The sequence below is a fragment of the Eurosta solidaginis genome, chromosome 5 (assembly GCF_040869045.1).
Source record: "Eurosta solidaginis isolate ZX-2024a chromosome 5, ASM4086904v1, whole genome shotgun sequence".
In the NCBI taxonomy this organism is placed as follows: domain Eukaryota; kingdom Metazoa; phylum Arthropoda; class Insecta; order Diptera; family Tephritidae; genus Eurosta; species Eurosta solidaginis.
Window position 1 is genome coordinate 189,239,577 of NC_090323.1, and position 13,461 is coordinate 189,253,037.

Sequence of the window (13,461 nt, forward strand, 5' to 3'; positions counted from 1 at the left end):
AGTGGGGCCGGATTTCGGGAATTCTCCCGGCGGGAATGAAATGTGCCGAGGCGGATTCAATGGCCTTACGGAAGGCACGCTCCCCTTGGCGGGCATCAGTCGGGATAGGGAGGGCAGCAAAGCTGCTGTCTGTTGCATATTTATATTCTTCCCACTTTCCTTTTTTGAAGTTTATGAAAGTGCGTTTTTCGGTAACGATGAAGTCGGCGGTACGCTCGAACGAAATAAGTATGGGCAGGTGGTCGGATGCCAATGTTACCATCGGCTGCCAGTTGACGAGTTCTGCGCTCACGATTGAGATATCTGGCGAGCTATGACAGCTTCCTACCATACGTGTGGGGGCGTCTCCGTTTATTGTGCAGAACGTCGTTTCTTCTATTTGATCCGCCAACATCTCACCCCTACTGTCCGCCCGCAAGTTTGAATGCCATAGGTCGTGATGGGCATTGAAATCGCCTAAGATAATGCGATTGTTGCCAGTGATATTAGGGCGGTATCCACTGGGGCAACAGGTGACAGGAGGGATGTAGCTCCTCATGGAACTTGGGGGTGGGGAGGGAGGGATGGCCTGAAGGTTTAATGTGGCCATATAAATCGTTCCCGAGATGGTCGGGCCAGCACCTTAATGGTGCTGTGTTACCGGAGCGTATCGGATCTGTATCCGACAAAGGACCATCACATCGATAACACTCCCCAAAGCCTTCGGGGAGTAACTAATCGCTACAACAACAACAACAACAACAGGGATGTAGATGTTGATGATTTCTAGATTTGCATCGCCTGACCGAACAGATAGGCCTTGACGTTCTAAGACATTGTCCCGGCGGTCGATGCCAGGATCAAATATTGCACAGAGTGGTGTATAATAAACGCGAGGCCGCCTCCTTTTCCGCTCTCGCGGTCTTTCCTGATGGACATTATACCCAGAGCAGGTCTGCAATGCAGATCTTGCTGTGAGTTTAGTCTCTTGAATCGCAGCAATGCGGATGTTGTGCCGCTTCATGAAATCGACTATCTCCGTAATCTTCCCAGTTAGTCCATTACAGTTTAACTGCAGAATTCTGAAGTGCATGAGGGGTGACGCCGCCACTCTAGGGGTAAGTGACGGAAATCACGTCAGCATCATGGTTACCCCTTCAGAAATTAAAACTTGATAAGATTTTGCACATAATGCATTGTATGATATAACAAAAAATATAACGTCGGCCACCGTGGTTAGTGCTCCGCCTACCACGCGGAAGTTCCTGGGTCTAAGTTCCGGGCAAAGCAATATCCCTTGAAGATGCCGTTCGCAGTCGGCATAAAACATACATATAGGTTTCGTCCCAACAATTTGTAGGAAAAGGAGCACTGCGCACATTGGAAGAGAAGTTCGACCTAAAACTCTTCGGAGGTAAATCGCGCCAAGTATTTATTTTTTATAACAAAACAAAGAAATGGTCTTTATTTACCGGCCAGTCAATCTAACCTAAAATAAAAAAATTAAATTAAAATAAAACGTAGTAAAATGTAACAAAGTTGATTAATATCATGATGGAATGATACAGGTGGCAGCATGGTGACATACCTACAAACATGAATAAAAATTCCATGTACTTTGTTTTTGTAAATTCGATGGACAAATGTCAAAATCGTACTGCGCCAGAAGTTGATGCATCAAATCAAATAAAAAAGTTTATAATCAGCTGTTCCGTGCTGCCACTTTGTATCGTTGCGCCATGATTAATATGAAAGAAAATTCAGTATCAAAAAATAAAAATAAATAAAATTGTTTTTTTTTTGTTTTTAATTACTTCACATCAATAAGGTGGGGTTATTAAATTTACATTTACTTTTTTTATTTTATCATTCAGTTTTGTCATACCGTTAATTTATTTTGCATACCATTGTTTTTCTTTAATCTAGTATTATTTTGCTTTATTTAATTGTTTCTATTTTATTTTCTTTTGTTTTTGTTTGTACTTTATTTCATTTCGTTTTATCGTTCATTATTTTATCCAGTTCATTTTATTTTATATTATTTTGTCTTTTATTATTTTTTCTATTTTATTACACTTTATTTTATTTTGATTTATTGAAATTTATTTGTTTTATTTTATTTTATTTTATACTATTTTGTTTTTTATTATTTTTTTTCTATTTTATTTTATATATTAAAATTAATTTATTTTAACAATTTTTGTTGTTATATCGGCTTACTGACTTGTAAGATCGCGGGTTCGAATCGAGCTCAAGGCCTAACAATAATTATTTTATCTTAAAAATGTATAATTTTTTTAATTTATTTTATTTTGTATTATTTTATTATGATTGATTAAAATTTATTTGCTTTATTTTATTTTATACTATTTTTTTTTCTATTTTATTTTCATTCATTATAAATTATTCGTTATATTTTATATTATTTTATTTAAATTTATTTGCTTTGTTTTATTCATTATTTTATTTTGTTTTATTAAAATTTTTCTCTTTTTTCGGGCTTTATTGAGTTCCCTCCAATGTGTTATTGTACTGCGCCATCCAACAGAATAAATGTCTAAAGAAATATAATTTTACATATATAAAAATTTGAAATAAAAAATTTAAATCATATGCAGATTTTGTAATTTTCAGTAGTATATACTATACTCTATAGAATCAAATTTGTTTGAAAATGAGTTTTTTTGCCATACAAAAAATACCCTCTATTTTTATTGAGAACTATATGATTCTGAAGTTTTGTAACTGTTCGGAACCTTAAGATTTGAGAGATCTAATGTGACCCAATCCTAAATGTTCATTTGAGCCTACAAGCGCAGCAGCTGAATTTAGCAACTTATTTTTCGACCTACCCTAGTGTGCATGTTCCTTTACCCCAGATGCTTTGTTATTTTAAAATTTCCACTGAAAATAGACCACTGTTGTTGATTTGTTTTCGAAACAAATAGCTAACTGATAAGACATATATAAATAATGGTGGCCCCCTGCAGAGCACATCGCTGTTGTTAATCAATATGTAAATAAACATATAAACGTTTAATTCGATTTGCAAAAAAGCTTCATGTATTACTCGAATAAAAGAAAAACAAAAATACTTCATTGGCGTCCAACAAAAAATTATTTCGGTATGAATTGAGCCTTAGAGATTTCCAAGGTTAATTCTATTCGTAATAAAACATGTTGGCAACTCCATATTTTGTTCCTCCCGTATTTTTACAACAGACATTTGGTGTGGTGTTCCGAATTCTAATAGAACTTGTGGGTTTGTTGAATTTAGCGAAGCAAATCAATGGTGGCAAAGTACGCATGTATTCATCAGCATTTCACTTGCTTGTTTGTACACATTAAATAAACAAACGTAATATTCAGTGAAATTGATAACCTTTGGCAGCGACTAGGTGCACGAGGTTTCAGACTGCGATAATTTGTCTAATCTGATATTGTGGTCTAATCATCAAGCATTGAGTTGAGAGCTGCAGCATCAACGCGCATTCGCATAGTGAACTTAAAACTGAGAAGACCACCTAAACTGTATCCCCGGCTACAGAACTTTGTATATATATATAGGAATACACGTACTAGGGAAATGTTAATTGCCAGAATCGCACGTGTAGGATTGCATCTTAGCAATGCAGCTACGAAATCCCTGCGTACTACACCCACTTCACTATCTCAGCAATGGCGTTGTTTTAACTTAAGCAGTTTATTAGTGGCAGGTGAGTAAACAATAAAATTTTTTTAAAATTTACCTTTTATGCAACAATTTTTGTATTCATGCGAGCGATAAGAACAAATGCAACAGCTGTTGTGTTTCAGTGGCAGTAAAACTGTTCACAAAATGTGTTTGGCACGGTTTTGGCGTTGCCAACTAAGCGAAAGATTATTTTGTAATTGAATATTTGCCGGATATAAAAACGAAAACTAGAGATTCAACATTCTATTTGTAAATGACGAAGTCAACCTCAGTTAAGAGGCCTTCAACGAACCCCCAGCGGGTTAGGGGGTTAGAATATACCAGCGGTAGGCATGCCTGTCGTAAGAGGCGACTAAAATACCGGATTCAAGGAGTTTGTGTAGCGCAGCCCTTTCTGGCTGCCAGCGCGATACATAGCTTCTCCAAACCCAATTGTCAACCTCACCTATCCGTGGCGAATCCTGTTTCATTAACAGCCGAGGCTCTGGCGACCCCGAAATCCTCATGGATATAGGGGTGGGAGGGCGGTATGGCCTAGAAGGTCGCATGTGGTCATAACACATCGTTCCCGAGATGGTCGGGCTTGGTACCGGAACGTGCCGGATTTGCATCCGGCAAAGGACTATCAACACGATAACACTCCCCAAGGCTTTCGGGGAGTGTCCTTATCGCTACAACAAAAACAACAACAACAGGCCTTCAACGAAATCAGCTGAAACGCTCTAGAGGACCTTCAGGTAGATCATGTCAGTACATCCACGTCACTATGTACCCCTACGGATTAAATGGCTTAGAATAGTCAGACGGTAGGCATGCATGTCGTTGGAGGCGACCAAGGTCCATATACTTGAAGATTCTAGGGATCAATAGATCGTTTCCACGATTGTTCTTCCAAAGAATTTAGAAGAATTAGCCTGTTGCCAGCCTTGTCTAAGGTTTATGAGAAGCTATTAGCTAAGCAGATAATTGATTATATATATAATAATAACTTACTATCTGAGGACCAGTCGGGATTCAGGAGAGGACATAGTTGCGCTACTGCCATGCTTAAGATTCTTGAAGACATACGCCCTGCCTATGACCGTAATGAGCTAACAGTACTTGTACTTTTAGATTTCTCACGAGCTTTTGACACAGGTGACTTCAGAATACTTCTTCATAAGCTGGAAATAAACTATAACTTCAGCTCTTATGCTATAATGCTAATCCAAAACTACCTCACAGCTCGATTTAAGCAAGTTCAATGCGGTGATAATGTCTCAAACTTAAAGCTTATAACATCTGGTGTCCCACAAGGATCTATTTTGGGTCCAATATTGTTTACACTTTTTATTAATGACATATTTACTTGTTGCCAAAATGCCAAAATACATCTCTACGCGGACGACACACAAATATACTTGTCACGCCCTATTGGGCTTACCGAAGACTTGTTCGTCAGGCTGAATGAAGACTTATCACGCATAGGAAATTGGGCTCACAGAAATAAGTTATATATGAATGCAACGAAATCTAAGGCGTTAGCAATATCAAGCACAACATGTGACTTGAACAGCCTTCCTGAAGTTATACTTAATGAAGACAAAATATTATTCCAAGACGTGGTCACCAATTTAGGCTTCAGAATTAACTCTAAATTAACTTGTGTGGACCATGTTAACCTTATGGTCGGTTAAATATATAATACCCTTCGAAATTTGTACAGAACTGCCTATTTACTACCACGTGAAACAAAAATGAAGCTGGTCAAATCTCTTATAATTCCTCAAGTTTCTTATGGGGAACTTATATACGGTAATCTTGATTCGTCTTCACATAATAAATTGCAGCTTGCCTTAAACAATGCTGCCCGTTTCGTTTTTTCTAAAAAGAAATTTGATCATATCTCTTCATATGCCGTACACATTCTCGGAAGTAATGTTAATAACTTCTTAAAACTTAGAAATCTATGCTACTTGCATAAGCTACTTCATTCCAAAAATCCCCCTTACTTATTTGAAAAACTAAATTTGTGTCAGTCCACTCGGATCCTCAAGATTGTTCTTTGTCAGTACAATCTGTCTATGCAACTCACTTCCCTCCAAAACAAAAACTATTAAAAAAGCAGGATGTTTCAAACTAGCAGCATTTTCTTTTCTTAACTCTTAAGGTCCTCTAAATCTTTGAAGTTTTAAGCGAATGTATGATAATATATACTATTGAAAATTTGTATGTATTTAACTTTCCTGTTTTTATATATGTTATGTTATATCTTTAGATGAATAAGTAAATTTCTTTTTGTAACATTTAGGTATAATTACTTAATCGGATTGATGTACTGCCTAAAAGTCTAAGTCTTCCTTGTACAAACACTAAATAAATAAATAAATAAATAAATAAATAAATAATCGGCGTTAGAAGCTGCAAGTACTAAAGCTTATTTTATTGTTGTTGTAGTGCTTCGCCCCATCCAATAGGTGTGACCGATCACAAATTGTCATCAATATCCTCTAACGGGAGTCCAAGGAAACTTGCTGTTTCAACAGGGAAGGACCATAATGTGAAGGGTGTTAGAGGCGTTGGTTCCACATTACAATTAAAGAGATGGTTGGTGTCATGTGGGGACACATTGCAAGCAGGGCATACATTTTGTATATCGAGGTTGATTCTGGATAGGTAAGAGTTTAACCTGTTACAGTATCCAGATCGAAGTTGAGCTAGAGTGACTCTCGTTTCCCTAGGGAGTATGCGTTCCTCTTCTGCAAGTTTTGGTATTGTTCTTTGAGTACAAGATTCGCCGGGCAATTCCCGGCATAAGGGTCCGACGCCTGTTTGTGGAATTCACTGAGGCCTGCTTGTGTTTTTTGACTTCATACGGCTGTGTTCTCAAGTGCCGTATTTCCTCATAATGCTTACGGAGATTACTCCTTAAGCCCCTGGGCGGTGTTGGCTCATCAATCAGATATCTCTTGGTATGCCCAGGTTTCTAGGTATTCAACAGGAACTGTTTGCTTAGCATTTAATTTCTCTCCCTAATGGGGAGTATTCTCGCCTCATTATGTAGATGGTGTTCTGAGGGCAGTATTTTGGCAGACATGTAGCTTCTTCCAGTGAGTAGTCTTTAGGCTTGGCGACCATATCGGGGACGCGTAGCATGCAATGGGCTCAATCTTATCGTATATCATTCGTACCACTCCCATAAACCTTCGTGTAGTGTTTTCGTAGCTATAAAAACAACAACAACAAAAATTATAACACCCCCACGATAGTCCAGAGTCTAGTACAGTACATGGCTTCTTCCGTTTAAGTATCAATCCCGAAGTGAGAGGCGAATCCTGTTAAAAAAAAAGCTTTTTCCGTATATACTTACATTGAAAAGACGAGGTTCTCTCGATGAGATTGAAAGTGATGTTTCTGTAAGTTCGAAGTCGCACTAAAGTACTAGCCCATTAATTTGGGGAATGATTTCTATGTACAGCCTCCCGTAAGGAAATTGGGATCAACAGAGCCTCGCTCGATATGTATATAAACATACGCATTCATATTCGAAAGAGTTGATTCAGATTCAGCTCGATATATTTCCTTAGGCTAAAAAGCGGCAATTCTCCGCTATTTTACGGCAAAGGACCATCACAACGATAACACTCCCCAAAGCCTTCGGGGAGCAACCTTATCGCTACAACAACAACAAAAACATAAGGGCAAACTAAACAAAAACAAAAATGGTGCCCTAGTCTACAGCGAAAGGTGTGGCAGGAAAATTCATGTAATATCTTGTACTTTAGAGCGTAGTGTATCTCTCGGCTATCAACCTATCCTGGGCCCCAATTTCAATCCTAATACCTTAACGAATGAGAACCATATCTACTATTTATATTTTATTTCCTCTTTCCCAGGCTTTAGTAGCGGGACCACCTTGGCCATTTTCCATTTCTCGGGTATGGCAAAGGTGGAGAGAGACAGGTTGAAGACATGTGCTAAATATTTGAAACCCTCTTTCCCTAGGTTTTTAAGCATCGGCATGGCTATGCCGTCTGGGCCCACTGCTTTGGATGGTTTAGCGCGACGTCCTCAACCTCTCTAGCGGTGATGGTGATTGGTGACGCGCTGAATTTGTGTTTATGCGCGTGTCTATTGGCTCTCCGTCTATCTTTGTCGACCGTAGGATGCATTATATATTGTCGGCAGAAAGCGCTCGCGCATTTTTCCGCATCCGACAGCACCTTATCGCCAAAGGCGATGGAAACTTTGTCTTTGTGCTTAGTCGGATTCGATAGGGACTTTACGGTGGACCAAAGTTTACCTACACCGGTAGAGAGGTTACAACCTCTTAGGTGCTCTTCCCATTTCGCCCGCTTGTGTTCGTCCACAAGCAATCTGATGCGTTGGTTTATATCCCTTATTTGGGGGTCGCCTGGATCAAGCTGTCTTATAAGGTCGCGTTCCCTCGCTAAACTCGCGGCCTCCGCCGGGAAGTGGGGCCGGATTTCGGGAATTCTCCCGGCGGGAATGAAATGTGCCGAGGCGGATTCAATGACCTTACGGAAGGCACGCTCCCCTTGGCGGGCATCAGTCGGGATAGGGAGGGCAGCAAAGCTGCTGTCTGTTGCAGATTTATATTCTTCCCACTTTCCTTTTTTGAAGTTTATGAAAGTGCGTTTTTCGGTGACGATGAAGTCGGCGGTACGCTCGAACTAAATAAGTATGGGCAGGTGGTCGGATGCCAATGTTACCATCGGCTGCCAGTTGACGCAGTTTACGAGTTCTGCGCTCACGATTGAGATATCTGGCGAGCTATGACAGCTTCCTACCATACGTGTGGGGGCGTCTCCGTTTATTGTGCAGAACGTCGTTTCTTCTATTTGATCCGCCAACATCTCACCCCTACTGTCCGCCCGCAAGTTTGAATGCCATAGGTCGTGATGGGCATTGAAATCGCCTAAGATAATGCGATTGTTGCCAGTGAGTAAGGCCTCGATTTTAGGGCGGTATCCACTGGGGCAACAGGTGACAGGAGGGATGTAGATGTTGATGATTTCTAGATTTGCATCGCCTGACCGGACAGATAGGCCTTGACGTTCTAAGACATTGTCCTGCGGTCGATGCCAGGATCAAATATATGATATTGCACAGAGTGGTGTATAATAAACGCGAGGCCGCCTCCATTTCCGCTCTCGCGGTCATTCCTGTGGACATTATACCCAGAGCAGGTCTGCAATGCAGATCTTGCTGTGAGTTTAGTCTCTTGAATCGCAGCAATGCGGATGTTGTGCCGCTTCATGAAATCGACTATCTCCGTAATCTTCCCAGTTAGTCCATTACAGTTTAACTGCAGAATTCTGAAGTGCATGAGGGGTGACGCCGCCACTCTAGGGGTAAGTGACGGGTGACTACGCCTAGGTTGTGGAAGGCCAGGACGCAATTGCTGTTGTGGCCTTGGGACTGGGCGCCCTTGGGCAAGCATTGGGGTACCCGGATGATTTGGGTTTGCGACCTGGCAACATGGCGCGATGAAACCCGTCGAGGGGTTGCCGTCGCGGAGACCAGAACATCTAGGAAAGTGGCACCACCCAAGGCAGGAGCTGCATTGAGCGGATGTCGCAAACCTATATATTCTGTGCTGGCAGACGGTGCAAACGGAGGTAGAGACTAAGAGTCTGTTTCCCTGACCTGCACGATTGCTGCCAGAAAAGAGGGGGGGGGGGGGGGGGGGGAAGAAGACGGGCAGGGGCTGATGCTCAGCATTGCTACCAGCTCTACTACGAAGGTAGTAGTTATGAGTGGTATCAGCTGTTTGAGTTGTTGGCGCCGTGGGGCGCGAGCAGCAGCGGGTACTTGTTGTGGCTTGCTGAGCAGCGAGGCTGCTGGAAGGTAGTGGAGGGGCGCTTAGGCGTAGACTACGGGACGCCCTTGGGCGTGAGCAGCAAGGAGCCACAAAAGATTTATAAAAGTTACGTGGACGTCGGGTTTTGGGATCAAGCCCAGAACAACCTGTCCGATGCAACCATCCCTTGCACGAGACACACTGAACGGAGTATGACCGTCCTAAAAAGATTCTTTTCTGGCAAATGCAGCAAAACCATTTCTCAGGACCGGGGTCAGGAGACGGACCCGGATTGGGTTCGATACCTTCCCGGAGTAAGAGAATATGTAGCAGTCCTGCTGCAAGGAGCTGCTGGGAGGATGACAATTTGTGGGAGGGACGAAACAAATTAAATGGGGTCACACTGAAATGACAGTCCTTGGTCGGGAAAAATCCCGAGTCGCTCCGGTACATAGAACCGACTGCCTTGGGAAGCGAAACCAACTACCTCTTCAAGTGGCATATATACCAAACGACCTGAATGAATGAATAAATTTTGAATGTGCATTTTGTTCTTTCCTTTTATTAGAACGCCGCTACACAGAGAAACACGAATGGGTTTTAGTAGATGGTACAACGGCTACGGTTGGTATATCAGAATACGCCCAAGATGCTCTCGGAGATGTGGTATTTGCGCAGCTACCTGATCCTGGCACAACGCTGCAGCAAGATGATGAATGTGGTGCATTAGAGAGTGTTAAAGCAGCAAGTGAGGTATATTCGCCAATTAGTGGCAAGGTGACGGAAAAAAATACCACTGTGGAAGAATCACCCGGTTTAGTTAATAGTAGCTGCTATGAAAAAGGTAATTTCATATTAATAAAATATTTTTTAAACATTTTATGAAAATTAAATGAATTTCTTTTTAGGTTGGCTTTTTAAATTAACAGTAAGCGATCCGGCGGAAATTGAAAAGCTAATGAGTGAGGAACAATATAAAGAATTTCTCAAAGCAGCAGAACATTAGTGCAGTAATGTTAGCAAGTAGGCTTTTAAATGAAATCCCTTAAGAATGTAAATGAGATACTTAAATATGTAAGTTAAAAAAAGAGTAATATAGTTCATGTTAATTTATCACGTAATGTAGTGTAGTTTTGTATCCATATTTTCTGCCGCATGCCTAAAAACCCATTTGTATATTGTATATACTCGTAAGAGAAGCTACACATTTATAATATGCATTTGATGCATTGAAACCAATAAACATGTTGTTAAAAGTATTTAAGTGTCTGCAAACTCTTGGTGAGCTATTTCCATAGCATTGAACTATTTTAAATTCTTACTTTATTAAGAGATGTGCAGCTATTCATAAAAAAAAAAAATTTCAAAAAGATTGATGCTTTTTAATGTCGTGGTTGTTGTTGTTGTTGTTGTAGCGATGAGAATACTCCCCGAAGGCTTTGGGGAGTGTTATCGATATGATGGTCCTTTGCCGGATACAGATCCGGTACGTTCCGGTAACACAGCACCATTAAAGTGCTAACCCGACTATCTGGAGAACGATTTATATGGCCACATTAAACCTTCAGGCCATGCCTCCCTCCGCACCTCATGGAACTTGGGGTCGCCAAAGCCTCGTCTGTTAGTGAAACGGGATTCGCCGCTCGAAGGTGAGGTTGACAATTGGGTTTGGAGAAGTTATATATTGCGCCACACAACCCCTTGAATCCCCTTAATGTCGTGGTGTTATTGTAGTGGTGATAAAGACACTGCGCGATGGTTTTGGCGAGTTTTATTGATGTTCACAGTCCTTTGCCGAATATAGGCCACATTAATGTACTAGCTCGACTATCTCGGAAAAGATTTAGTATGACCACTTTGCGCCTTCTAGGGCATTCTACCCCACCTTTTTTACAGTACTTGGGGTCACTAAAGCCTCGCCTGCTTAATATGCATACGTATACATAAATTCCTTTTTTTCAATAGCATATGCCACCCGTCTAAGAACTTGAAGTCTTAAAATTTGTAGTTCCAGGCTGTAAACAACCTTCTCCTCGAATACAATTGTCAATCTCTTGATCAATGTGGTCATATAAGATCGTGCCTGAGATGGTCGGGCTAGCACCTTAATGCAGCTTGTTACCGGAACATACCGGATCTATATCCGGCAAAAGATCATCAACATCGATAACACTCCCCAAAACATTCAGGGAGTGTCTTTATCGCTACGACAACAACAACAACCACAAAATTAGATTTAACTCTACAACTACTTTTTTAATCGCATTGCATATTTTGAAATAAATATAATGTCCTAGGCTAATGTTAAGTTAGCTCCTCATGGAACTTGGGAATGGGGAGGGAGGGATGGCCTGAAGGTTTAAGGGGCCATATAAATCGTTCCCGAGATGGTCGGGCTAGCACCTTAATGGTGCTGTGTTACCGGAGCGTACCGGATTTGTATCCGGCAAAGGACCATCATATCCCAAAATCCTTCGGGGAATAACCTTATCGCTACAACAGCAACAACAAGTGAAATCCACACAGAATCTGCCCAACTTGGTTCTTTATGCTGTAACAGGTTAAACTTTTACTTGTCCAGAATCAACCCCGACATACGTAATGTACGTCCTGCTTGCGATGTGTCCCCACATTACACCAACCATCTTTGCAATTGTAATGTAGAACCTACGCCTCTTAACACCAATCTGCCTATGGTTCACCCCTGTTGAAACTTCCAGTTTTCTTGGACTCCTATAGAGGACTTTGATTAAAATTTGCCCATTGAATGGGGCGAAGCACTGATAACACAACAACAACAACAGAACAGTACTCAGAGCGTTAGTTTTATCAAAACCTTTTGATACATCAACCACGACACGTTATTGCAAGACTTGTAAGGGCCCCCTTTCTCCAAGTCTCAAAAGGTGGACCGAAAATTATCTGTGTGGTCGGCAGGTATCGGTGCAATTCAGGAACATAACATCTCAATCCAGAAGAATTAAACAAGAGATACCACTGGGTGGTGTCCTACACCCGCTTTTTTTTAACTTCTAGAACAACAAAAACACCTTCGAACCATTTTGAGGACCTGATTAAGGCTATCAAATTCTTGATGTGATAACCAGAAAGGGTGCTTCCCACGCAGCGCTGTCTGGCGGCACTTAACTCCGGGCAGTTGCAGATGAGGTTATCCGACGTTTCCTCCTCTTCCTCGAAGGTAGTGCCCGGTTAGTTGTCCTACAAGTGTGGAAACTTTATTACTACTTAAGGTGTAAAACTAGTCCCATTTTGGACTGATTTTCTTAGATTTCCGACAACTTTGTGTTTGGAGCCATCTATCGTTGGCTTCACGGTAGATGTACTGTTGTTGTTGTTGATAGCTGATGGCAATCATAAGGTATTCCGAAAGACAGCTGATGGTCTCGGTTCTTTGAATAGACTCCTCAAAATCTACCGTTTAACTTAGAACCGTCGAAGTACATTTAAATGCTGCCATAAACAGCGTAGCGCCGCCCTGAACCAACTCAATCATCCCTGCTAGGAATGTTCACCATGAAGTTGCTGCTGCCTGTGTTTCGAGGAAAAAACTAAAATTGCTTAGTATGCTGTTGTGTCCTGTAGTTCTGATAGTTCAACTAGACGAGCTAGTTGAGTTAGAGTTGCGCGTCTCCAACTGCGAGTTAAGGGTATTTGTCTTTGATAACGGCGCTCACCAGGCATTTTACTATTTTTTGTGTCTCTAAATGCATTTTTGTGTTTCCTTCCTTCATACGCCGCGGTGTGTAGTTGCTTGATACGCTTACCAATTACAAACGGGTTTCCTAAGCTGAGTCGCCCCAGTGAGTTGACAGGTACGGTGTCGTTGTGGTCATCCGTGAACATAACAGGCAAACAGTGTTGCATCCCTCGATATCTAAACACTACAATTAATGGAGCTACGCGTCTTTTACCAGACCATGAGCTTTTAATTCAGTTACAGCCTGTCTTATCCATCACGTCTCAT

General features: G+C 41.2%; 1 protein-coding gene across 1 annotated transcript; it reads left to right on the forward strand.

The window, feature by feature from the left end:
• The first annotated feature begins 3,199 nt into the window (after nucleotides 1-3,199).
• ppl (pumpless) lies at nucleotides 3,200-10,735 on the forward strand. Its single transcript, XM_067786917.1, has 3 exons — nucleotides 3,200-3,695; nucleotides 10,045-10,320; nucleotides 10,385-10,735. The coding sequence occupies exons 1-3, from the start codon at nucleotides 3,566-3,568 to the stop codon at nucleotides 10,480-10,482; spliced, it is 504 nt and encodes a 167-aa protein (XP_067643018.1). The 5' UTR covers nucleotides 3,200-3,565; the 3' UTR covers nucleotides 10,483-10,735.
• The last annotated feature ends 2,726 nt before the right edge of the window (nucleotides 10,736-13,461 follow it).